General features: G+C 35.2%; 1 protein-coding gene across 7 annotated transcripts in view; it reads right to left on the reverse strand.

Moving 5' to 3' along the window:
• Nucleotides 1–27,097, reverse strand: part of EPHA5 (EPH receptor A5) — a 349,250-nt gene that overhangs the window by 57,013 nt on the left and 265,140 nt on the right. For 5 of the 7 annotated variants that reach the window (XM_017508673.2, XM_017508672.2, XM_017508669.2 and 2 more), the window contains one exon: nucleotides 477–542. The exons of the other annotated variants lie outside the window; for them this stretch is intronic. In XM_017508673.2, coding sequence (XP_017364162.1) covers nucleotides 477–542 — 66 coding nt within the window. The remainder of the gene's footprint in view (nucleotides 1–476; nucleotides 543–27,097) is intronic. 7 annotated transcript variants of the gene reach the window in all.

Here is a 27,097-nt window from a genome sequence, read left to right on the forward strand (position 1 = left end):
AAATTACATGTGGTTTTGTTTTTCAAGGCCACATGTACTCACAATGATATGACAACAGAAGATCCAAGTTACATTAGGGTCATTCCATGGTTCTGGGAGACAGAAAAGGTGATTTTTGCCTTGAAAGAAGTAGCATTATACTTCCACGTATGACATGGTTTTTACTTCATGGAACAACAAAAACAGTGACATGTTAAATGTAGAACAGATAACTATAATCTCATAATTTCCTAGCCTAAATCAGAACTACAGGAAAAGTCTCAGAAAAGAAGTATGAAGGCTTGACATAAGGGTGATGTGCCATATGTATAATATTAATTTGAAATAATCCATTGTGAAATCACTTGCTAAGATTTACTTTGGGGAGCCAACTTTATTCTACTCAAATGTACACAAATGGAGAAAGAAAAGGAATGCCGACGGTAATACATATAGGTGAACATCACATAGGAGTGAAAGCGGGAGGGAACACTAACCATATTAGGCTTGGATGGGCAACAGCGCACAGGGAAGAAGCCCTCCCACAGCCACATTCGCAGCAACTGAAAAGCAAACAAGAGAGCCCAAGATAAGGAAGAGATCCCACTCCCTCAAATATAGCATAAAGACACTATGAATTTACTCAGGTGTCCGCTTTCCTTTTCAAAATGAAAAAATCCCTTAAAGCATGCAATTAATTTTTTTTCCACTGTGCCTTTCAAATTAAGAAGCATTTTATGGATATAAGAAATATAGAGTTGTAGTAAATTGTGATTTTTATTTTGCTTAAAATGGTTATCCAGTATGAAATTCAATGAGCCAATATATTTTAATTAATTGTATGCAATAAATATAGACATATAAATAAAGATGTAAGTCCATTTTAATGTATCTCTCCTCAAAAATTCCCTCAAAATTTACATTGGAAGAAATTCTGAACGGTCCTTTACATACAGGTTTTGCATATAGTCTACAAACTTGGAAAGAGTATAAAGACTTGATCATGTGACCCACTGATTTCTTATGCCTGTGGTATTAATTATCATAGCCTATTGAAAATGTTAGGCATACAGGACTTCCCAAATCACTTATTGAAGGCTACCAATTTAACTTTACATTTCCAGATTAAAAAAAATGTATCTTCAAATATATATTTTCAGAGCGGTTGCTGTATAAAAAAGCAAAGTATACAGAATACACGCACTTTTCCAGATATTGCAACATTAGAGATTCTTTTAATTTTTCCACATATTCATGGTGATAAATCTAGAAAATACAAAATAAACTATTTTATAAAATGCACTTCATTGATAGAAAACATGTAAACTGATAGGATAACAAAAGACAGAAGTTATTTACTGCTTCAATGCATTTGCTTCTAAGTAGTTTTAAATGAATAGCATTTATAGTGATCTCAAGAGAACTATAATATGAGCTCAGTAAAGATACTATATACCAGCAAATCTAGGCTTTCACTTAAAATCTGTCTGTTTTGAACTTTCATTACTTGTAATGTATCCATTCTAATTTATAACCAAAAAATAAGAAAAAAAATTATAAACTCCCAATAAATTTGCAAACACTAATGAATGTGGGTGAGCATTCCAACATAAAATTCCAATGGATCTTTTCAAAGAAAAAGTAGACAATTTATATATATATTCTTTGTAGCACTGACAATATTTTAATTTGTAGTACTACTAAATGTCTGAGAATTTGTCATTAAAATAAAATTCTAATAAAGAAAAATGGCTATATAACATTTATTTTTTACTTTGTCCATTTATTATAAGATATTTTAAAGATTATGCCAAATCATTATTTTCACTGTTGAGATATTGAGAGTCAGTGTACAGTATATCAGATTACTTTAAAAATTTAAGAGTAGTTAATACATCTGTAAAATATTTTGGCACATCTTGATATATTTCTTTAAAATTATACCTATTGCATTAATGTCTTCAACAATTACTAAAATTTTATGTGACTTTCCTACCACTTCTGCCTCATCACAGCACTCAGATTAGGGGTTGGCAAACTACAGAGCAAAGGCCAAATCCACTTAATGATTTGTTTTTGTAAATACAGTTTTATTGGAACCCTCACTGCTTGTTGTTTATGGTTTCTTTAGTGCTGCAGCAGAGTTCAGGGATTTGGACAGAGAATGGACAGCTTACAAAGCCTAAATCAAATATCTGGCCCTTTAAAAGCTGTTTGCCCTCCTTTCTTAGACTACTAGTTTTCTGGGATGAGAATAACTCCTCTTGCTTACTTGTGGGGTTTTTTTTTTTTCTGCATGGCTTATGAATGATACTTATAAGCACTCAATGTTTTACCATAATTGCTATTAGCTAATAATAAAATTACTTCCATTTACTGATATCTACTAATATAGGAAGCTTGCATATATGGGGTTCATTTCAAACAGCATAGTTTCAACCCAACAAAAATTACACAATTATTGGTTGTTAACAAATGTATCCAATTGTTTAATGAGGAAAAAAAGATACCATTTTCTAATCAAGTACAAATATCCTTCCAGTTGAAAGTGTACACAGTTTATAAATTCATATAGAATTGTGCATGGGAAAACAATAACAGCAATAATTGACTATTATTTAATAAGACTTGTCTTCCACTTGGTCAGTGAAATAAATGTGTCAAGAAACACACAAATGATTCTAAAAATGACATTTTATAGAGTTCTCTTAATTAAAAAAATTATAAGCTTTGTGTCTTATGAATAATTATACACATACGCACACATGCATTCACAAGCAATTCACTATAACATCAAATCCAAGAATATAAATCAACTTACTATCATTAGAATTCTACTTTATAATTTTAATAAAATTCGATCAAAAAACCTAAAACCATATAAAATTAAACATTTATACTTCTATTTTTATTTTATTTGTTTTAAGGTGGCATAAGAATTGCTTTAGATAATTTGGTTAATCTTTTTCATTTAGGTTGACAGCTATAAAATAGTGATAAAAATAGATATTATCTCATATGATTCATGAAAATAATGTGAAAGACTGCATATATTTCACTTTGATCAGTGTCTGGCACATCACACATTTTGGAGAAAACTGTTAGCTATTACTTTTAATTTTATCATAATCAATGTAACAGAATATATTATCATTATCTCTGAGGAATTTATATTTTTCATAATCTATATGACATTACTAGACTAAATATTTTTATTCATAATAGAACTAAATAATAACTACATTCAGATTAAGTAATATAAAATATAATGGCCAATGTAATTAAAAAAATCACTTTCTAAGGATTTAGTGATTCGATAATAGTATGCATTAATATGCAATTAAGAAAACTAAGGCTGAAGTTACTGCTCTATGAATACCTGAAGTGAAATAAGGCATAACCACCTTTTAAAATAATTTTTGAAGATGCTTTCACAGTAACAGTTTTGCATGAGATGGTATAAAAAACATATTTTTTCTCAACCCATAAATACTCAGATAAGTACAGGTTGATGCTTACACGCCTCAGAGATAATTTAGAAATAAAAAACAAAATGCGCTAGTGTGATATTGTGCTGGCCTGGAGCCAGAACCTGAGCAACGCTATTTTTATAAAATGCAAAACTGTTTTTAAATAAGTTGCAATGGCTGCCCCATTCTCCTCACAATAACTACTGTTCTTGGCCGCTGTAACTAGAACTGCTAGTTTGTTCTGCAAAACTATGTAAAGCTGCTTACCTTTTCTTATCAGTAACAGCTAAAATCTGTGACTTCTATCACCACCCAGACAATGTGTAAACAAATGGATATCTTGACTTCTGTAAACCACTGAGGTAACAAACAGAATGACAAAAGTCCCCTAGACTTTGGAATGTCCGGAGACCCCCGCCCTTGTCTCTGCCCAGGAGGTGAATCACAGAATCTCCTAGCCCTTGGAATGTCCGAAACCTTTTCATCCCCATCCCCGCTCTTCACCCCTACTCCCAAGGTGGTTTTTCGGGTATAAAAAGTCTTGGCACCCTCCTTTTGACGCCACAGGTTGGAGAGACGTGAGTTCTCTGTGGTCGCCGGCATAATAAATGACCCTGCAATCTGGCATACTTTTGTCTTGGTGCTAACTTTCTACGCTCGGTCCAATACAACACTAGTAATAGCAAGCAATCTTATCTGTGAGCTATGATTCAATACAGTCTACGTCTGTATTCCCATCAGTGTTTAGTATCTAGAACTCTGTAAGTAACTGCATGCAGCTATAACAAGATTGTTTTAATCTAAATTTAAAATAGTTTAGCTCCTTTAGGCTTGTAATAAAAACTGTTGATCTTCCTTTTAACAAGATATTTTAATATGTCCTTGAGCAGATTAAAATATGATAACAGAATCATTCCAGACCCAAAGAAGATTCAAATAAAATTACTTTAGCCAGCTCTTACACAGAGTTGATCAATATATGTATGAAGTGTGTCTATGTAAGTATGATAACCTCCCTCCTATGGAAGCAAGGGGATTATACCTCTAGGGAAGGAATCCTCAAAGATACTACAACAGTGAAGCAAGACTGCAGCTGTGGGTAAATTACGACTTAAATTCTTAAACAAGCGATCACAGAATTGGATATGAAAAACACTAAGATGCCAAGAGATAAATGAGGAAAAAGCAAGAAGAGTGATTTAACAAAAGAAGTAAGTGAATTATATTGAAAATATTTTTATTTTACTTATGACAAAGGAAGAAAACCAAAAGCCTGCATCATTTTCCCATTTTTAAATTAACAGCAAACGATGATATTCAGTGCTGAAGAAAACAGAATGGAGCTATTGTTCTTATGTGTGGCAAGTAACACAGAAAAGTGGCACCAACCTTTAGAAAACAATGCTCCAAACCTACTCAAAGAGCAATAAAATACTCAATGAGCAATAAAAATGTTCTCATGCATTGGCACTATTGTTTCACAAAATAGTTAAGATCATGGGCTTTTTAGTCAAACTAGGAGCAGCCTTGAACACAGCCATTACTAAACCTGCATAGCTTTGGATAATCTAGTCAGTGATGAAATGAGATAACAAAATCTACACCAGATAGGGTTGTTTTGAAGATGAGTTTGGTCATACATGTCGTGCTCTCTGTACTGTTGGGCTCACAGTCAGCACTTTGAAAGTTTTCAAGTAATTTTATTACAATGAGATAGACTTCAGGCAAAAAATGAGGTATATTATTATGTATATTATTTGTAGAAACAAATCTATAATACTGCAATATATTGTCATTAACAGGCATGAGTTTTTAAACAATTAAAGGTATTTAAACGTATAGCTAATATTAACCAAATAACACTGAAGAAAGTGTTCACTTGCAATTAACACTGAAATGTTAATTGTTTTATACATTTCTTAAAAGATCTCATGATGCAAAACTTCATGGTACTAAATGTGTTTCCATCAAATTTATATGTTGAAGTCTTGACCTCCATTGTGATCTTGACCTCCATTGTGATGATTTTAGGAGGTAGCGACTTTTGGAAGTTGATAGGGTTATGAGTGCCCAGCCCTCCTGAATGAAGTCAGTTTTCTTATCAAATATGTTTGAGGAAATTCACTTGCCCCTTCCTCAGTATGAGGACACAGCACAAAGGCAAGCATCTGAAAAGTGGTAAGAGAGCCCTCACCAGGAATCAGAGGCCAACACCTTGATCTTGAACTTCCCAGCCTCCAGAACTGTGAGAAATAAGTATCTGTTATTTATATGTCACCCTTTCTGTGATGTTTTGCTAGCGCAGCCTGAACAGACTAAGACAAATGCCTTTTGCACACGTCTTAATTCACTGCCATTCTTTTAAGATTTAGAATTGATTTCCTGATGAAGCCAAGCTAAAACTCTACAGAAATCTTTTGGCAAAAACTGGGAAAGAAATACAAACATAATACTAACAAATATTGTACCAAACTTCTGACACGAAGTCATATAATTATTCTACCTTACAAGAGAAGGTAATGCTGATTTTTAAGAGCTGCTGTTTTAAAGTTATGTTTTTAGTACCTCAGAGGGAAATGCCACATCTACAACATATGCTGATATTTATATAAGCAATCTAATCACTATATCCAGGCCCCACCCTAGGCAAATTGGGAAAGTATTACGTTGGTGCAAAATAAATTACAGTTTTTGTTATTACTTTTAATGGCAAAAACTGCAAGTAGTTTTGCACTAACTTTTGTAACTTTTTGTAATTACTCAATTACACTGAGTAATTTTATCTTCTTTTCTAGTTCTCTATTACTTTCTTTCTAAATGGCATATTACCCTTATCAATAATTCTTGCTGTCTGCATATAACCCTCTAAGCTCCTTACCAGAAAGTGTCCTATCAGACCACAAGTTCCGCGTAGAAGGGTTTTAGGACATCAGTGGATCTCAGTTTTACTGAATGAAGTTCCAAGCCCAGCACTCTCATATCTCATATCAAATAACAATATTCAATTGTTATTTGAATACTTATTGTAAAGCTGAGTATCCAGGGACTCAGAGAGAGAAAACAGCTTTCTCAGGATGGCACTGATAACAAGTTGCAGAGGATAAGGTTGAACACCAACTACTGTCTCATACAAAACTAAAGCAGCTTTTCTCTTTCCTTATCTTCCAGCTTCTTTCATCCTTTCATTCTCTTATCCTTGTCTCCTCTTGCTCCACATTGAAAACTTAAGCCATTTTCATGGGGGAACCCTGTTATGGACCTTTATTTCTTCCTTCACTTACTGTGATTACAAAGTGAGAAAGAATCCGATAATTTATTTTATAATAAATTACATACAACACTAAAACACCTTTATATAACTCTAGCCCTTAGGGTAGCAAAGTACAGTATACAAAATTTCATTTTAAAGCATTAAAAGATCAATACCTTAAAAATACTTGGTGACCCAAACTCTATCACATTATTCAAATACATGTTTTAAATAGACATTAAATAATATAAATGACTGAGGTACACCTTTAATAAAGTATGCCCTTATTGTGAATTTCTTAGAAAAATTCCCCAAGCTATACATATCTAAGTGTCTCACGTGTAGCCATTCATCTTAAGGGAAAAGTCATAAACACAAACAAACAGAAACTAATTCACATTAACCTTGGAATCAGAAACTCTCCTTATTTCTTGCTCTAAAACAAAAACAAAAACAAAAACAAAACTATTAGGACCTAGAAACATCAAAACAAGTGAAAGTGGAAAATTAACTTAAGGTGAGATATATTTAGAAAACACTTCAATTATTTTTTCCCATGCTATACTTTAATAATGATTCTCTGTTCTTGTTTTATTTCATTATTCTAATGGGCCCGAGTTCATTATAAAACATTAGATTGTTCTTCAATGAATGCCACAGGTAAAGGAATTGATTCAATTAGCAAATGTTATTAAACACATTAGATACAATTTGCTTATTCCAATATATATGTGAACTCAAAATCAATTTTATCAAATATTAACCACCTTTTATAAACTTTTTGCTGCAGTAGAAGACACAGTCATTCTCATTATTAGTGAACATTTACTGAGAATCTATATGCTATTCTTTAAGAGTGAAGAAATTACATAACAACAGTTCTCTACTCACATGTAATACAGTGGTTCCAAACCTGGCTACAGATTAGAGTCAACAAGAGAGCTTTAAAACAAAAGTCCAGGAATTACTTTACAATAATTAATTTAGAACATCTATATTGAGGAACTCAAACATCATTATTTTTCAAAATCTGTTAGTTGATTCTAAGTTTTCTCCAGGTCAAGAACCACTGATCAAAGGGGTACTCAATAAATACTTATTGTATTGAATTTATATGTATTATAATGCTTTTTGGGGAATTTACTTAATGAATAAAAGGGAATGGCTTTTAATTAGCATATTAATGGCCTGCATGTAAGTAGAAACTTCAAAAGATCCTGGAGGTGCTTAAAAATGATATTTTCTTTGGTAAATATGTATATTGAGAGATAGATTATATATAAATTAAACACATAATTCATATATACAACACACGCATATATAAATGATGTATAAAATTTATATATATAAATCATATGCATATATAAATTACATATTAAAAACATATATATCATATATATGTATACACATGCACACATTAATCAGGGCCGATTCCATTAAGAAAATTAAAGTTGGATATGGCTTCTTCTTTGCTCTCCCAAATAATATTTCCCAAAATTATGAAAGGCCTGGATGTGATATTGGTGGCAACAACAACAGGTTAGAGAGTTATTTCCACTCCTAAAAATTTTCCCTTTGTTTCTTGAAGAACAAAATCACCATCACCACTGCTATCACCATTATTACTTTCACTACCACCAGTAAAAAGAAAGCAAGAAAAAAAAATATTAAGAAACTCTTATTTTTAATCTTTGGCAAAATTATTATAGAAAAAAAAGACAGTATGGAATTCTGACTATTGGGGAGTTCCCTATGACATTTTGTGATGATGGATTTTATTAAGCTCACTGTAGAGTGCATATCTTATTTTAGAAGGCTTCAATAATGTCCTGGTCATGATAGCTGCCAATCTGAAGGACTAACTACCGGTATCTTCCTACCAACTTTTTATAAATAAGTCACTTAGACACTTGGACATCTCTTCTTCTACTATTTGTATAAAATCAAGAAAAGGTGGTTGGGGCAAGTAGAAAGGAAGGTGTGAGGGAAGTAGGAAGGAAGAAAATTTAAAATTTTTGAATGCCTTCTGGGTGATTCATAACATAAAAAATATATATGATATGAATCAGATAAGCAATATTCCCATCTGGAGCCACCGTAAAAGCTAAATAATATTAAACACTATCATGTTCTGGAAATATATAATTTTCCACAAAGAAAATTTTGCATGTGTATGATGTGCATGTGCGTGTAAAAATGAACTTCCTTTTTTTTCAAAAATCAGTTTGTATACAAGAAAGTCCCTGCCATTAATGAGTCAGGAAGGAACAGAAGACGAGATTGGGCAGGGACACAGGAGAGGCTGTGGAAGGTCAAATCAGCTGGGCTAAGGAGTCACAGGAATGGTTATGCCATGTGCACTCATACCTACATGCCTTTTCATACTCTCTCAACCATTTCTGGTAAAATTTAACCTCACCCTAAAAGTGCAGTTAAAATCTGTCATTCCTCTAACAACATTTCTGTACTCATTTAAGCAGAAGTAATTGTATCTTCTGTTCTCATACCGATTTCTTCTCATTTTTTCCCAAATACGATCTGTAGCATCTGGTTCAAGAAGTCAAGCTACAATCTTTGTAGCAATCAGACCAAATGGTCAGAACTTAATAACTGCCAACTTCCCTAATTTTTGTTTCCTACTTCCAGTTTAGGGTCAAACAAAGGAAGCCAAATCACCTAGGATGCCCCGATTTTAGGTAACCCATTTCCAGCTTCACCATGTCAATAAGCTCTAAATCTGGGCCTACCTGAAGCCTTCCCTTTTTCCCCATTACAAAGCTTTTACACAATTCTGCCTGCCTTTGAGTCTCTACCAAATGCATGTGATGTTGGCTGATTCTCTTCTGTAGTAAGCTGTGAAAAAATAATCTATGTTTGTACTCATTTGGGTGATTTCAGCTTATTTCCACAGAAGAGATAATCTTTACTAGTTCAATAAAGGGAAAGCACATGGATTCATCTTTGCAATCAACGACCATCTTATTTCTGTTCTAGCATAATAATAGTGTTGATATACAACATACTGAATCATGTTTCTTTCTCCTGCAGAATGTTGCCTACACTGAGCAAACATCAATTACCTCCATTTCTAGAAGCCTAAATTTGCTAAGCTTCTTCCACTAAGCTCTTCCTCTCCCAGTCATCTCACAGCTGAAACACATCTGTCTTGGGAGCCTCTTAGAAAAGAACATATGACTATCATGATGAACCTATTTGTGCTCAGCTATTATAGATTTAATTTATTTTGAGAAAAGTAGAGAGAAAAATTGAAGGCAGATAAAGTTGCAAATAAGTGATGCTGTTTTTGTCAGCTCAAAGAAATAACATTTATAAACACAGCTTTGAAAATACTGTGTTTTAAACACTCATTTGTTTTAATAAAAAAATCAGTTAAAACTATGAATGGGTTAAAAAAAGAAGAAAATGAGTAAAAGAAAGAAGTCAAACATGTATTTTTAATTTTTTTTTTTAGCTCTCTCCATTATGTCTGTCCAGTATTTTTCTAACATTGAATCACATCTGTGATCATGAAACTTTTAAGGTGGAAAAATCAGAAAGACTAAACTTTCCATTTCATTATTTCACTTTCAAATAATAAAAGTAATTGTGGCAATATACTGAAATTACCAAAACTCAAGGAATGTATGTATTTTGTGATAACATATTATAGTAATTGAACATACTCTAGAATGACTTAAGAGGAAGCTAAATGTCACATTTTCATGTCACACTATTCAAATTCCATGCAAGTACATGCTGTTTTTTTATTAGTATTTATCAGTAACATTAAAATCACATATTATATTGGTTGTCCTAATTATTTAAAATTGAATATTGTGCTGGTGATAAATATGAAATATTTAATACATTGCACACATAATGATTAATGATGGTTACAATTGCTTTATACATTGAATTGTATATAAATGCATGCATGTATTTATATTTGCAAAAATGTAGCCATATAAAATATTTGTAATTGTGACTATACATGATCTCCAATAGGAATTTTCCTGATCAAACAGTGAAAAATATTTTAACATTATAATATTTATACTTATGTAATGCTGATACAAATCAGACAGATTAATACAATGGCTTTCACAGCCCAGAGCCAGCATAGACAATATAATACCCATGTGGATGCTTATTTAGTACATTCTACAGGTGGAAACCTATAAGAGTTTTGGGGGAGAGAGAAAACCACTGCTGAGTACTCACATAAGTCTTTGGAAAATATCAATTGAAATCTCCAAGTATATAAAATTAACATTTTAAACATTTTTATAACCCATGCAAAATAAACACCACTAAAACTCAAACAATATTTGACACTTTCAATGATGTAACTCTGCTCTGTGAAGTGCTACTATCCACTAGCTTTAATGGGTAAAGAGTCTATTCATGCAATTTAAAAAACAGATGTTAAAACAGCTAATGATTATACTTTTTGCTTACAAGTAAATGAACTTATTAAATCAAAAAATAAAAATAAATCTAATTATAAATGCAGAACTACTTTTCTCCTATTAAATAAGTAAAAACGTTCTAGGTTGTGAACTACCAATTTCATATACTATTGAAGAGAATGCTAATTGATACACTAGTTCAGAAGGTCCATTTGTTAATATGCATAAATAATCCTAAAATATTCATATTCATTGGCCCTTACTTTGAATTTTATGAATGTGTCCCAAGGACACTAATGACAGAAATAGTAGAAAACAAAACAAGCACACACACACAGACACACAAAACCCTTCTCTCAAACAATAGCAATTATACATACACACACACAGAGCAAACATTCATGCCAAAGATCAGACACTAGCATACCTAAGAGGCATTAAATTTTTGCTTTTAAAATATTTTTAATGGCTCAGATAAATTTTATATTGTAATGTTAAGTTAAAAAAAACAGAAAACAAAACTACAAATTACAAATTCAACTATACAAAAGGTATCTTAAATATATACGACAAAATATTAATACTGTCTGCTTCTGGTGGTATAAGTTTTATTAATTTTCTTTCTGCATTTTGTCTTTTATGTTCTTTGTAACTTTAAATAAGAATTAAGAAATGTATACCTAAATAAAAATCAAAGTTTAGTAAGAAATTATGGCAATTGGCTTAACTCTGACAACTTTGTAACATGCAATATAAAAAAAGAATAGGCTGAAACTTATAGGAAAGGGAAGAAGCATGATGTCTTGTTTATGTCAGCAAAATAGAACATTCATCTAAGGATGTGGTGATTAACTTCTAAGACTATGTTGAAACATAGCTCAGGTGGTCCAGGTGTCTAAGTACTTAGGGTCTTTGGACAGATAATGAGGGGGTGGATGCGTGGAAGCAGGAATGATAGTGATTCCCACCTTAGCACATTTGGTATATACTGAGATGATCCCCTAATAGACTTCCAAGTTGGGTTATTTCAGAGTCCTACTTAGGGCTGGGGCATGGTCCAAAGGCTTGGAGACACTGGACCAGTATCTTGTCACTGTGGCTTTGGAAACTGATAGGAACAAATGGTCTAAAGTGCACAAACTCCATTCAGATATTTGAGATATACAGAAGTTCTTTCTCATTTCAACTTGTTGGATGGAGATTTAGAAGCCCCAAGGCTTAGGCAGAAAGATACAGGGTGGTAAAATACACACCTACTTAAAATTGAAAGTAGCTTTTTCCCTATCGGTGCTGAAGGGCAGCAGTATATTTACACTAGCACACGTTTGAAATGATTAATAATACATCACTAAGGCTTTAAAAAAGCCTTATCCTGGCCCACTACTTCCCAAATTACTAAAGAAGAGGTAAATCCAAAAGACTACAAATATGTACATTTGGAACAGGTAGAATAGGACTAGGTCAAGAAAAGTCAGATATCAATAACAAAATAAACCATCAAGAGGTTCCTATGTATTGCAAAAAGCATGCAAGTCATACAAATGGAGAATACTGATATATTACATATTTGTCCATCAAAATTTCTATGTAAATAATTTTTAATTCACTTATCCTGTAAATATTGAATTCATGCTAATTTTACGATACCTTGTTGAATTTTTGGATCATCTTTGTTATGATTACATAGAGATTAATGATTAAGTGGCTGAATTTCATTTTAAAAGTTTTCTGAGGAAGATTAGACCTCTAAATTGGTATTTCCTTATATTTTTACTTGCAGAAAATTAGGAAAATCGAAATACTTGTGCAGGTTTAATGTCTATATTGCTTAGTTATATTGAACTTTGTATCCTTAAAAATATAGCATTGTGGTGCTGGCATATCCAAAATCTCTTGAACAACATTAGCTTTGCAGACTTGTGGTAAAATCCAGTATATCTAGGAAAAATTAATATTAATATAAAAGGTACTTGACTTCATACTATATTCTTTCACGTTTCTAAAGATGTTCATTTAACTATTTTCTCTGTAACTGTACATTATGATCATCTTTTACATTGTATGTGTAATATATCTCCATATTTGAAGCTGGTTTCTCTCTGTATTAAACAGTAATGATATTAAACAATCAACGTATTAAACAATTAAATGATTAAGCAATCAAAGTTACATGACTTCAATTGAAACTCAACATGGATAATAGATTATCCGGTCTTTAATGTTGGTAGGACCTGTGCATTATCTATGGAGAGGATCAGTTTAACCAAAGACTACTCAATTTGCTTCAGAAAAAATCAAGGGAATAGGCATAGCAGTGTCAGAAAAGCACTAGGATTCTCCAACATCAGAGGCAGTGAGAACTATTAGAGGTAGGCAAGAGATACTTGTGAGGTATATGGGACTATTTGAATACGTGGAATTTTCTGTCTGGAGGGACACTACAGGGGAATTACAAAGTTGGTCTGAAAATAGCCTAGAAATTCCCTAAGAAATAGAGACTCTTCCCAGTTACTTCCCACAGGGAGGTAAAACCTTGCCAACTTGATGAGATCTTACCTTCTGGGATGGAAGTAGGGGTGTGGTAAGGAGGAAGAAAATAAACTACGCTAAACTTTCAACTGTGTTTCTTGCCTTTCATTACCTTTCAAACTATCCATCTATCCTGGTCCAAAAGTACTCTATTGTTTATATATTTTTTTCTGTCTGTATATTATGATATTTTGCCATCTTGAAAACCACTCTGGCTGGGGAAATACTGCCGCTTTCAGGGCTTGCTAGTACCTAGAAGTAGCAAAGTATTTAGCCTACAGCATGTATTTGAAATGATAACTAATCGATCTGGGACAATAGCTCTGCTAACCTGCCTTAACTTCAGGTAGCAATATTCGCCTGCCTTAATCACCCCGGGCTCAGGTTCCAGGCAACTAAAGACCTCTTCTATAGACCCAAAGTTTGTCAGAATTATTCAAATTAACCAATATCCTTTCACATTGAAACCCCCAAAAAGGCTCACTCATAGACTTTCCCATCTCTGCAGTCTTTTTCCTCTTGACCAAAATCTGGTGTTTCTCTGATGGCCCTGCATGACATGCTATGCCTTCTGTTTCTAGGACCTGTAAATATAATACACTTTGTTTTCCTTTGCCTCTTCTGTGTTTCCTCTTGTGGCCATACCTGACTGACCATCACTTAGAAGAACACAGGACAAGAACTCAACGAACAGCAACAATCATGGGTGTGCAGATTCCAATGCCAAATCTTGCAAATAGGAAGAAATGATAATATGTTATTTAAAACAACCACAAGGAAGAGTTCCAATATAACAACACATTAACTAAAATTGTTATCTATAATAATGGTGGTGAAAACATAGTGTGACAATTAGAGCAACGATATAACAAATATGTAATACATAAAAGTATGTCATTTTTCTGTGAGATTAAAACATCATAGGAGTAAAATAGTAATGAGAGAAGCAAGGAGGGAGAGACAGTAAAGGAATTTTGGTAAGCAAAATACTTGGTGTATTAGTCTGTTCTCATATTGCTATAAAGAACTTCCAAAGACTGTGTAATTTTTAAAGAAAAGTGGGTAGGGAGCCTCAGGAAACTTACAATCAAGAATCACGGTGGAAGGGGAAGCAAGGCACCTTTTTCACAAGGCAGCAGGAAGGAGAAAGGCCAAGCAGAGGGGGAAGAGAACCTTATAAAACCATCAGATCTTGTAATAACTTGCTCACAATCAGGAGAGCGATATAGGGAAAGCTGCCCCCATGATTCAACTACTTCCACCCGGTCTCTCCCTTGACATGAAGTGATTATGGGGATTACAATTCAAGATGAGATTTGGGTGGGGACATAAAGCCTAACCACTTCAATTGGGATATAATATTTTTTGTAGCACTATAGCTAACACAGCCATCAGCAGTACCTGAAGTCAGTCCTTCCATATAGCATAATAAAGAATTCAGCTGCTTGAGTTTGAGTTGCTAATCTATTAGAAACATTTCCTTTTTTTCCTGGTTCATGTAAGACCTTATAGAGCACAGATCTTGAACAAATGTGGCTTTTAGCTGGTGTTTAAAATCATCTGGGACACTTTGATTCATTTTTCAACAATGAGTATACTTCCAGACATGGCTCAGGAAATTAACTGATTTTTTTTTTGTTGTTGTTGAATAGATGTTCTAGCCTTTGGCATAGGGCAGTGCTATTGATTTTCACTGTGGAGCTGAGTATCAGGTTCCTGTGAAAGGCTGTGTTATTGCGGGTAAAACTCCTAGAAACCTAGGAGGGTCTTCTGCCAGAGCCCAGCATCTTCTGGTGTGCCAGCCTGCTCTCTTTCAGATAGGGATCACATTTTTATAGAAATGTGAGCAAATGGAGCTTTAGACAAAAAGTGTATTTTGCTCTTGTGTTTAGACTTTTGCCCTGCCCTTTGCTTCAGACTAGGTGAAATCAAAGTCATTTGATTCTTTACTAAAATAATTTGTATCTTTGCAAGTCAATGATATTAACCTGTTGTTTCCAGTACCATAAACTGAGTTTTTCCTTTCAAATATTTGTCTCAATATAACTTCCTGAGCATTGCAGTAAAGTTTATATGTTTGATCTGTGAGAAATTCCAAGTGGGATGTTCAACAATGTTGCGTGATTGAGCCAGTAACCCTCTTAAGTTCAGTTTCCTTGGACGATTTACTTCCCACAGTGGGCAATTAGTTGTTGCTATGTTCCTTGTCTTCCTGGAATTACTCTGCCCTAATCCCCATTTGTCGGTTATTAATAAATTATGATCTTCTCTCTAATTATTTTGTGTCAGAGCCTTTGAAGAAAAAAGCATGTAATCATGAGAAAATAGAAGAGATAACAACCCTCAGATATTAAATCAATACACATGTCTGGATTTATCATAGTTTTATGAAGTCACATCTATTGCTAACTCATAAGCTTCTGAGATTTACTTTTAATGAGCTTTTTTAAAAAATCAGTGATTGCATGATTACAAATGTTTATCATTATTTTAAAATATAATATTTATGAGATTAAAGTGTTCACAAAATTCATTTTTCTTATTAGAACTTACCAATTTCTGAAACTATGTAAACCTAATTATGTTATAGATGCAAAATATATTAATTTCTAAGTTATTGCTGCTCGATGTCACCAGGTATATCATGACAATGATATTAGCATGTCCAGATGTCAAAGAAATAAAGTCATAAGATAGTGAAGATAAATTAACTTCTATGCACTACTTCGTGAAATCATTGCATTCTCTGTGATGAAACCAAAAGGTTTATTATTTATTTATTTAAAAGTATATTTATGGGTTGGGAATTCCATTATATTTATTTTAGGGATATTAAAGTTTTTCATTTTCTAAAATGTCAACATCAACAGGAAAAAATGGACAAAGCATTTCAAATGGAGATTGATGCACAGCTCATTTTTAATTCAATAACTTACAAGGTCTTTATTCCATTAAGTTATATAGGAGAGCCATGGAAGCCATTATCCTCTAAATACTTACTGGCGGACAGAGAGAGAAGATATTTACACAATACCCTATAATTTGTGTTTGAAAGTGCTAAATTTTAGGAGAAATACTGGTATATTTTTCTGATATATTGTTCAAAGGAGAGAATGCTTTGGCTAAAGGGATTGAGGGAATTTCTTTGTCCTCTATTCACGATAGAAAGTTTGATATAAGTCTTCATATGCGGGTTAGGCTTAAATATGGAGGGATAATATGAAGTTTGTTCCAAGCAAATATAGGATGTGAAAAAGGGTGCAGAGTGAGAGATTCTCTTTCCTCATTCTCAGTCCATGTGCTTTATATGAAACTGATCCTATTTTCAGTTTCAGGTATGAGTTCCTATGGTGTTGGTCATAAAAGTGTAACCTCTTCATCATCTTCTTAGTTAAGGTCCCAGAACTACTGATGGACTTACTCTGCGGAGCTGGGTATCAACTTTCTGTCACAGCCTGTGCCTTTTGAGCTCTGAGAGTGAAGGGCAAGAGTCCTGAAGTCAAATTTATTTTCAATACATGACCATTTCCCCTTAGTGACTCAATAGTTGCCTGATCCCTTCCTACCTCATGGACCATTTTTTTAAAGCCTCCTTTGGCAGCATCTTATTCTTCTTATTCTTCCACCCTGGCTCTCAATATCACAGTGTCCCAGGGTTTTATCCAAAAACTTCAGTTTAATCAATGCATTTAAACACCATATTTGTTCAACCCCATTCTTGAATTATGTCTTAATTGCATAGCAGACATGATTTTAACACCTGGATTTATCAGTTCCTGTTTTTTAGATTTAATGTTTTAATCTGTGAAAACTTTTCAGCTGCAACATCAATGATTTTCTTTTAGAGTAAGCTACTCTAAATTATGGCTCCTGTCATTTGCAACCAAAGAAATCCAAGACAAAAACACATAGTGATATAAGGTAGTTTGAATTACATTTTACAGAGTCTTAAAACCCAACTGTACTCCTCCAGTCATACTTTCATTAGACATTTACCAAGGGCCTAGATTATAATCTGTTTTTCAAGATGAGTACATATCTACTGGGGAGACAGATATATTAAATGGTGAACTAAAACTACTTCAGTGAGAAAACTAAGTTTTAAGGGTACACAGAAGTGGAATTAACCAGGTTTCACAAAGTCAGGAATGGCCATGAAGTTGGTGACATTTAATTTGTGTGATTTTAGAGTAAATACAATTTACTGGGTATAATTTTCCCATGAAGGGAGGAGAATCCACTAAAATTAATGTATTTTTAGTGTCAAGCTACCACTGACATTAATTTCTAAGAAGTGTTTTATTCATATTTCTGATCAGTTTTTAAAGTTTTAAAATGTTAATTCCATTATTTGTAGCAGGAGAAAATCAGAGGCTTTCCACACAAAGGTTCAAAGGTCACATAATCACAAGTCTTGGGGAAGTTATATCCTAAACCACAAAAGCCCGGACATCAGAGTTAGGTTCAAGCTCCAGGCCCTTATTGACTAGCTGTATTATAATAATTTATGTTCTAGACACTTTCCCAGAGGTAAAAGGGCACAGATAAAAATCCCTATCATTTTGTATACTTCTCTAGTAGGAGACACCAACTAAAAATGAACAGGTTAAATATCCATGTGGTATATAATATCAATAAGTCTAATGAAGAAACAGGCATGGTCTGCAGAGGAAAGAATCAGGTCATCTCTTTAGTATGCTCAATTGAGAGAGCAAGATTAAGCAAAGATTTGAAAGAAATAAGGAAGAAGCTATAAGGTTTTCTGGGACAAGGGAATTTTAGACAGTAAGAAGAGCCAATGCAAAAGACTTAAGGCAGCACCATTCTTACAATTTTCAAGAAACAGCAAGAAAATATCAGCTATAAATTTGATATAGATCTAGTATTGAGACATAGTGGAGTTGTGAGATATTACCAAACCTTTAGAACAGTGCCCAGTAGTAGGTGGTATGTAATTCATGTTAGATAATGTTATACTTATCATTATTATTACCACATTACTTCCATTAGGCAAAGAGGCTTCTCTGCAAGTTTTAGAGCACACTTCATGAATATACTCTTCACAAAGTACTCATTCAAGAAACCATGATGTTTTCATATCAGATGTAGGCAGAGCTCCTGCACGTGTCTAAATTAAAAAGCTGTATTCAAAACTCTGGCATAAATATTTTATTTGGCTCGAAATGAGCTTGAAGAAAACTTTCTAAGTTCAAAGGATTTTATCCTCAAGCCATTGCTTTGAGTAACATAAGAACTGTACCAGGCATGTAGCAAGAACTCAAATACTTATTGAATTAATGATTCAGACTAACTGAAAAGGTTACCATGAAGGAAAAAAATTCTAATTTTATTGTAAACTCTTCTTCTATTCCTAACTGTAGTAATTCTGTTTTATAAAATTTTGTCTACTTATCAGGCTACTAAGTAAAAGTAGAAACATTTCTAGGAAAGGACACTGCTTTCTTGTAACACATGTCCTGGACTTACCTTTGTGTTTATGTGTGATAAGTGTCCAAAAATGTTTGTAATGGATAATTGCAAAGATGAAGATGTCATTTACAACCTCTCATATTTCAAGAGACTTAAAAGTAAGTAAAAAGGCTAAATTTTCGCATTGTTTTCCTGCAACATTAAAACCTAAACTGCTTTATATAAATTTCCTAATTTCTCTAAGTTCTGACACGGTCTGATGATTGTAATTATGATAGCCTCTATTATATACAGTGTTGACTGACTTCCAAAGAATTTTTGCTTCAGAGAACTATGAGACATTTCAAATGGATTGAGTTTCAGTTGTTGAGTACAATATAAAGGGAAATAGGATTGAACAGTTCTATGTCCAGGTACAAGATTTGTACATGACCATGACAATCAAAGGGAAGATTGTTTGGCCAGAAAATACAACTTTTAACAGGGATTAAGCCATTTCTCAAATTAAATTTATCATCTAACAAACATCATGGCATTAAACTCACATATGAATAGCCTTAAAATTGATGGCAGTGGCAGCTCATCTGGAGTGACCACTGAGAAGTTGTGGCTGCAGTGAAGGAGGCGAGACCCAGGTTGTGCTTTCTTCAGAGCCAGCAGAAGGTGGGAATGGGTAGGAGACTCACCCCTTTCCAAGCTGGCAGAGCAGGAGCCCTGCCCTTCTAGGCACAGCTGCAGCTACCCAACTGTAGCTGTAGACTTGGTCATCCTTGTGCTTTTGGGAATCCAGAAAGACCCCCCGTCCCTGCAGGTTCAGAAGTGTCTGCTCCTGAAGGCCTCTCCTGGCTACTGATGCCAGCTCTGATTTCAAAGCAAAGTTGAGGCTAAGCCTGGGCACTGCCACAACCTTGCCGGGTGTTCATGTACTCAGGGCAGCATGGACACACCATCCCCCTGCTACCTAGATATTGATTAGTGTCCCGGCCCTTTTCTCTACAGGATTTAAGGCAGGTTAAGGGAATCTTTTAAAGTTTTCAGATTACCCTGACAGTTATATAGAGGCTTTTCAGAATTTAACTTAAGTAATTGAACTTACATGGAAGGATGTTATGTTACTTTGGAATCAGACCTTGACTACCACTGAAAAGCAGGCCACCCTGCCAGCAGTAGAGACTTTTGGGGGATAAGCTTTGCATGCCATACAGGTTCAAGGAAGAGGATGAGCCTTATTCCATTGGAAGAACAGCAGTACCACTGGAGGACCTTAAATGGGACCCCAGTGATGAAATGGGAGAATGAAAGAAGAAGCAATTTCATGTGTGTATACTGGAGGCCTTATGGACTAGGACTAAGCCTTTCAAATAATCCAAGCATGATAGAACAGGGATTAGATGAAAATCCCGCTGACTTCCTGGAAAGGCTAAGAGAGACCTTGGTAAAGCACATATCTCCATCTCCTCATTCAGTCAAGGGGCAACTGATCCTGAAGGATAAGTTCATTATTCAGGCAGCCCTTGATATCAGGAAGAAGCTGCCAAAACAGGCCATGGGACCAGATAGCACTTTAGAGAACCTCCTGAAAGTGACCACTTCAGTCTTTTACAATAGGAATCATGAGGAGGCCCAAGAGATGGAAAAGAGACACAAGAAAAAGGCAGAGGCTCTAATAGCTGCCTTTCAGGCTCACAAATCCCCTAATCCCTTGGATGCTCCTGTTATCTGATACAGATGTGGCAAGCCATGGCACTTTAGGAAAGACTGTCTGGATAGCAGGAGGAGGCCGCTTTGGCCCTGTCCAATTTGCAACGGGGACCACCGAAGAGTGGACTGTCTTTGGACACAGGTCACTGGGTCCAGCCCAAATGGTCCAGCAAAACTGATGGGACCTGAGGTTCTTCTCCCTGGCTCTGATGGTTCAGAAGTCAAAGGGAGAAAGGTGGACCATGGACCTCCTCCTGGACACTGGAGCAAGTTTCTCAGTTCTCTCCAATACAGCTTCCCACTCCTCTCTTAGTAAGATCATGGAGGGGGAAGAGCATCCCAGGGAAACATCTAACCCAATATTTTTCCCAAACTCTTAATTGTCATTGGAGAGACCTCTTGCCTAGTGTTCTCACCTTTGTTCTGTTCCTCATCATAAATCATTTTTGTCAAGGACTCCTTAATTCTGAACCCCCAAGGGACTATCTACTCCCCTAAAGAGCTATTTCTCTTTTAAAGTTTAACTACCACCATACAAGATTTAATTTTTTTCACCAGAGTGAAACATCTCTAGCCACAACATTCTTTTTCAAAACAGCCTACTTTTTAGATTTATATATATATTTTTCCTTTTAGCCTCTCCTTGTATAATACTCATATTTGGTCCATGCACACTTAACCCCCTTGTAAAATCAGTTTCCTCTTTTCTAGAGGCCATCAAACTGCAAGCAGTTACCCAACAGAAGCCTCTGATGATGACTCCCTTTTCGCTGGGGACCCTTACATAGGCCTCTGAGAGAGATCTGACTGCTGTTTTCCCCAAAACAATGCCCCCTATCAGTATGAACCAGTTAAGAGTAGACATTGTTCCTATCCTAATGGCAGTTAGATGTACCTCTTCAGAGTTGGGATTGATGGCAGTGGTGTCTGGTCTGGAGCAGCAGCCACAAAGAAGCTGGTTGTAGCAGGGGAGGTATGACCTGGGCTGTGTGCTCCATGGAACCAGCAGGAGCTGGGAGTAGGTAGGAGCCTCACTCTGCCCTCCAAATTGGCAGGGCAGAAGCCCCACCCTCCTGGGTGCAATTGCAGCCACCCAGCTACAGCTGAGGACTCGAACATTCTTGCACTCTACAGGGGTCGAAAAGCCCTCCTGTCCCTGCAGGCTGAGAAGGACCTGACCTTTCCCTGTTCCTGGTGCCCACTCTGATGTTAGAGCAAAGTTGAAGCTGAGCCCAGGTGCTGCTGTGACCCAGCTAGGTGTGTGCACACTTGGGGCAGCACTGAGGCACCAGTCCCCTGCCACCTTGGCTCCCTCTGAACTTTGGACACAAATGACCACAGGGGAGAGGCTGAGGGAAGGCTGAGAGTAGCTCAGCATGGGCCTGCAGGAGCCCCCTTGTCATGGGCAACCTGGGTGCTGTGGACAGCATGTTGATGGTGGCAGGAGGCAGACAGGCTCCTGGACAGAAAGGGAAGGATCTCCAGTGAAGCCCCACCTTCAAGCCAGGAATTGCCTGAAGCCTGGGGCTGAGCTGTCAGTTCTGTGATCCGGAATGAGAAGTTATGGTGCTTTCTCTGGCCTGCCTATGGCTGCCCATAGTCTAGTCAGCACACACTTTCTTCCTTCTAAAGTTCATAAAAACCCTGGACTCAGCCAGACTGAGGAAATGACAGGACTACCTGCTTGTAGGTAGGAGCTACCTACTTTGGGTCTGTTCTCCACCAACGACCTCAGGTGTCAGGACAACAAGCCTGCAGGTAGGAGCTACACACTGGGTCTCCTCCCCACTGACAGCTGCACTCATTGAGATGGTCTGCCTACAGAAAGGAATTACTCACTTTGGGTCTCCTTAAAGCTGTACTGTCAACTCCATAAAGCACCCATTCACCTTGTTCATCCTACAGTAGTCCGCGTCCCTCATTCTTCCTGGACATGAGATGAGAACTTCAGACCCACTGAGAGGTGACACTGAAAGAGCCGTAACACAAACAGGACTGAAACATGCCCTCTGCTACACTCACTACATTGCACGAGATGAGAAGGAGAGAAGAATGGCAACCCTTTGGGGATCCCAGACCTACGGGTGCTTCAAGTCAGGGATGTGACATCCTCTTTGGGGCTTTGCAGTTTCTGGTATCTCCAAGTTTCTAGATGCCACCACATTCCCCTCATTTACACATGGCCGCCAACAGCAAAAGCTGCTTGCAGTGCATCTGATTCAGCTGCAAGCTTACATGGATCAAGTGCCTGTGTTGGCACCTGGAACTGCCCACACCTCTGCAGCATCCAGTGTGCCTGGTTGTACTCAGTTGCCAGACCCTGTGCTCAGTCATTCACACACCCCTCACTGCTCCATGCCTGGCTTGCCCTTGACAATTGTGGGATTCAGGCCCGTAACATGAGCCAAGTGCAGCCTGCCAGCCTGAGTGGGCAGAATGAACCCACCAGGCCTGAACAAAACTCAGGCAAAGGTGCCCCTGGCCACAAAGGCTTCTGGCTGGAAAAGCAATACCTTAAGGGTCCTGTGACAAAATCATATACAAGGCCAACCAGCATAAAGGAATTATTCTTCCTCCTCAGGAGACACTTTTGGATTTTTCGTTTCCTGATTTTAAAATTAGCAAAAAGCTTTACATATTTTGTTTATATGCAAGAACATGTAAACAAGGATGGGGGTATATGCAAGCAACGTCTGTTTTTATTTATAATTGTGTACGTGGACTTAGTTTAATATAAAAAGTGAAGCTCTGCATGCTTGAAATTGAATTAAATTCAGGATCACATAATAAATCAGTGATCAGAAACAAAATATTACAACATATTCTTTAATCCTTTAATGAAGGGATTAAATGAAGGTTGTATGAGAAAGGTTCAAAAAAGAGATTGCTTCTGAACACTAAAAGATGTTTCTCTTTGTATGTCTATACCACTAAATCCTGTTACTTTAAGCTTTTTATCAGCCTCTGAACTATTCAGTAGTTAATTTTCAGAATTTAGACTCTGTGTTTGAAATAAAGCCACAGATAAATTTAAAAAAAAAAAAACTCAATGAAGGTTGTATTGAGAAAGGTTCAAAAAAGAGATTGCTTCTGAACACTAAAAGATGTTTCTCTTTGTATGTCTATACCACTAAATCCTGTTACTTTAAGCTTTTTATCAGCCTCTGAACTATTCAGTAGTTAATTTTCAGAATTTAGACTCTGTGTTTGAAATATAGCCACAGATAAATTAAAAAAAAAAACTCAACTTTATATCAATGATCATCTTTAAAGGATTAAAAGGAGGAAAATACAATAAAACTTTCTTAAATATTTAACTGGAAAACAGTGAAGATATTCATTGGTGAAAGACTGGTCAATTAAACATTTAGAAATATGTAAAATAGGACATATAAGAGATCAACTCCACAAAATTAGGACACAAGAAAGTTATCAATGTCCAATGTCATTAGTGATAAAAGAGAAAGATTAAAGAGCAATTACAATATGCTGTGCATACAAAGAAGCTTAATTTATTTCCATCCTAAGATGATTAGCTCATAGTTTGTGAAAGGCATGTCAACTGTTCCATAATCCTATGAAAAACATTTAAAGATTAATGGGAAACAGTGAAGAGAGTTTGAACCCTGAAGAAATTGCCCCAAGATTACTTAACATATTTAAAAAGGAAGATCACATACATTCTAAAACTGTCAAGAATTCTAACACGTTATACTTCTTCGCCATTTTGTTAAGTAGGACCTTTTCCTTAAAGACGGATGCTATAAATTATTTTAAATTGTGTCTAGATAGGAAGATTCCAAAAAATTCCTGCATAATCAACATAAGCCTGAAAAGATTAAAAACCCTCTATGTTTGATTTATTTTTCATCTTTGAGTGTACTTTAGAATTTTTTTAATTTAATATTTTTTCGTTGAAATAGATTAGTTTCATAATATTCAGTGTGTCATAATTTGCAATTTTTTTTGTCTGAGTAAAAATACACATTTTCAATGAATATGGATCTTCGAGATATATTTCCTTTTGGGCCCAATCATGATATAAATTGTCAATGAATATCACATATAGGTGATATTCATATTGGCAATACATCAAAATAAAATTAACTTATTTAACCAATGATGAGTCCAATTGTTTTTAGTTAAAAGATGTGTTACCTAGGAGCAAATATCTGGCATATCGTACCATATTTAAGAGATTAGAAAGTGATAAGAGTAAGCTCAAAGTGAAATGGTAGTCTAAATGTCAGTGTGTGTGTCTGTCTGTGTCTCTGTGTGTGAATCCATCATATTTTGGCACAGAAAGAAGGGAGAAAGATATATAATCCAATATCTTTACATCTTTCCTGGGACAATCTTTTTAAAATAATGTACTATTACTCAAATATAGTTTCTCAAATTTATGTGAGGTTTGGGCCACATTGATTCAGTTACTTTTTCATTATTTAATAAATCTTTATTGAGTTAATTCAGGACAATCTCGCGCTTCAGGGTTCCTTATAACCTGAATTGGTACAAACAAGTTACAAAGTTTATTGCCTTAAGTGAGATTAAAAAAAAAAAGTCTTTCAAAAATCATATCATTTAGCTTTTGAATAATTGTACTTATATAATAAAAATATAAAATAATTTGTCTATGAAGTGTAAACACATGGCCAAAGATGTTTCTATCGTGTGACAAATGCCCCCTGAAATTCAAGAAACTACATTCAACAAATAAAGTAATTAAAATTTCACACAAAACATTGGCTTGTAGAAAAGTACAAGCCTCAGATTTGTTTTTGGTGAAATGTCCTGTCTTTTCAACTGCAAATTCCTAGTGTCAGCATCTTAAACTATCATGAAATTAAATTGGATTAGGAAAGAATTTTAATATGAATGAACAATGTACTAATTGCTAAGATGTTGCCGTTTTTAAAAGCAATTACACTTTCATTAGACAAAATGTTCAAAATTTTCTTACCAAGTCTTGAATTTAGCAGAAAATTAAGTTATGTCTTTTGGGCGTAGATCTGATTCCAGTACAAATGAGACATTATACTAAAATTTCATTACTCTTGAACAGCAATTTCAGGTACATATAGAATTTGTGTGTGTGTGTGTGTGTGTGTGTGTGTGTGTGTGTGTGAGACAGAGAGAGAGAGAGATAAAGAGAGAGAGAGAGAAATGGAGATGGTTAGGGTTTGTGTCCCCACCCAAATCTTGTCTTGAATTGTAATCCCCATATCCCCACATGTCAAGGGAGAGATCAGGTGGAGGTAACTGAATCATGGGCGTGGTTGTCCCCATGCTGTTTTCATGATAGTAACTTTGTTCTCACGAGATCTAATGGTTTTATAAGCAGCTCTTCCCCCTTGGTTCATCACTTCTCCTTCCTGTCACCTTGTGAACAGGTGCCTTCCTCCATGATTGTGGGTTTCCTGAGACCAACCCTGCCATGTGGAACTGTGAGTCAATTAAAGCTCTTTTCTTTATCAATTACCCAATCTTCAACAATTCTTGATAGCAGTATGAGAGTTAACACAGTGTGTGTGGGTGACTTTGTATGAATGTGTGTGGGTATGTACTAAAATGATACTATCCTTATGTTATTAAATAGTAAGTGGATTGAATGTTATTTCAAACATTTTGTCTAATGCTAATGATGCCACATAAGGATAAGCAAGAATCCAGAGCAAAATGTCACCAGTAAATTCACTGTGCTAAGTCTACAACAACACATTTCTTATATTTGATGTGTATCTTTTAATAAATTCTCAAAAATACAGATTCATTGGATTCTGGATCTTGTTTTTCTTTTTTTTTTTTTTTATTTTGTATTTATTTCCTCTAAGTGTGGACAGAACAATACAGAATCTTCTTATAACCTTCATGTCCATAAATATAACTAACATTTATTTGATGTATTAGAAAGGAAGACACTCTTAGTCAGAAGAATCGAAATGGCATTACAAATCAGCTATGTAAATGTATTATCTATATTTGGAGTATAAAAGACACATTGTCACATGGTAGTTTTCTTAGTTACAATTCATGCAACTTGATTATATTATTGGGTCAAAATCTGAGCTAAGTTTTCATGAGAGACTGGTGAAATCAGCTTATCTTTCAGAAAGCAGGAATATAGGTTGGGCGTTCTCCCCAGGTGACTTCAGAGAGATGAAATTAATGGAGCACTAGATAGCCATCCCCCTGTCTGGGATGGAATTAATTATCCTCAACAGAACACAAACTGCCCCCTATCTAGAAATTCTGAAAGTACATAAATGCTAATCTAACATTAAAAGTAAGCAATGAATTACTACATGTATTCTTTTTTTTTTTTTTTT

Source organism: Cebus imitator, unplaced genomic scaffold, assembly GCF_001604975.1.
Source record: "Cebus imitator isolate Cc_AM_T3 unplaced genomic scaffold, Cebus_imitator-1.0 Scaffold398, whole genome shotgun sequence".
Classification (NCBI taxonomy): Eukaryota; Metazoa; Chordata; class Mammalia; order Primates; family Cebidae; genus Cebus; species Cebus imitator.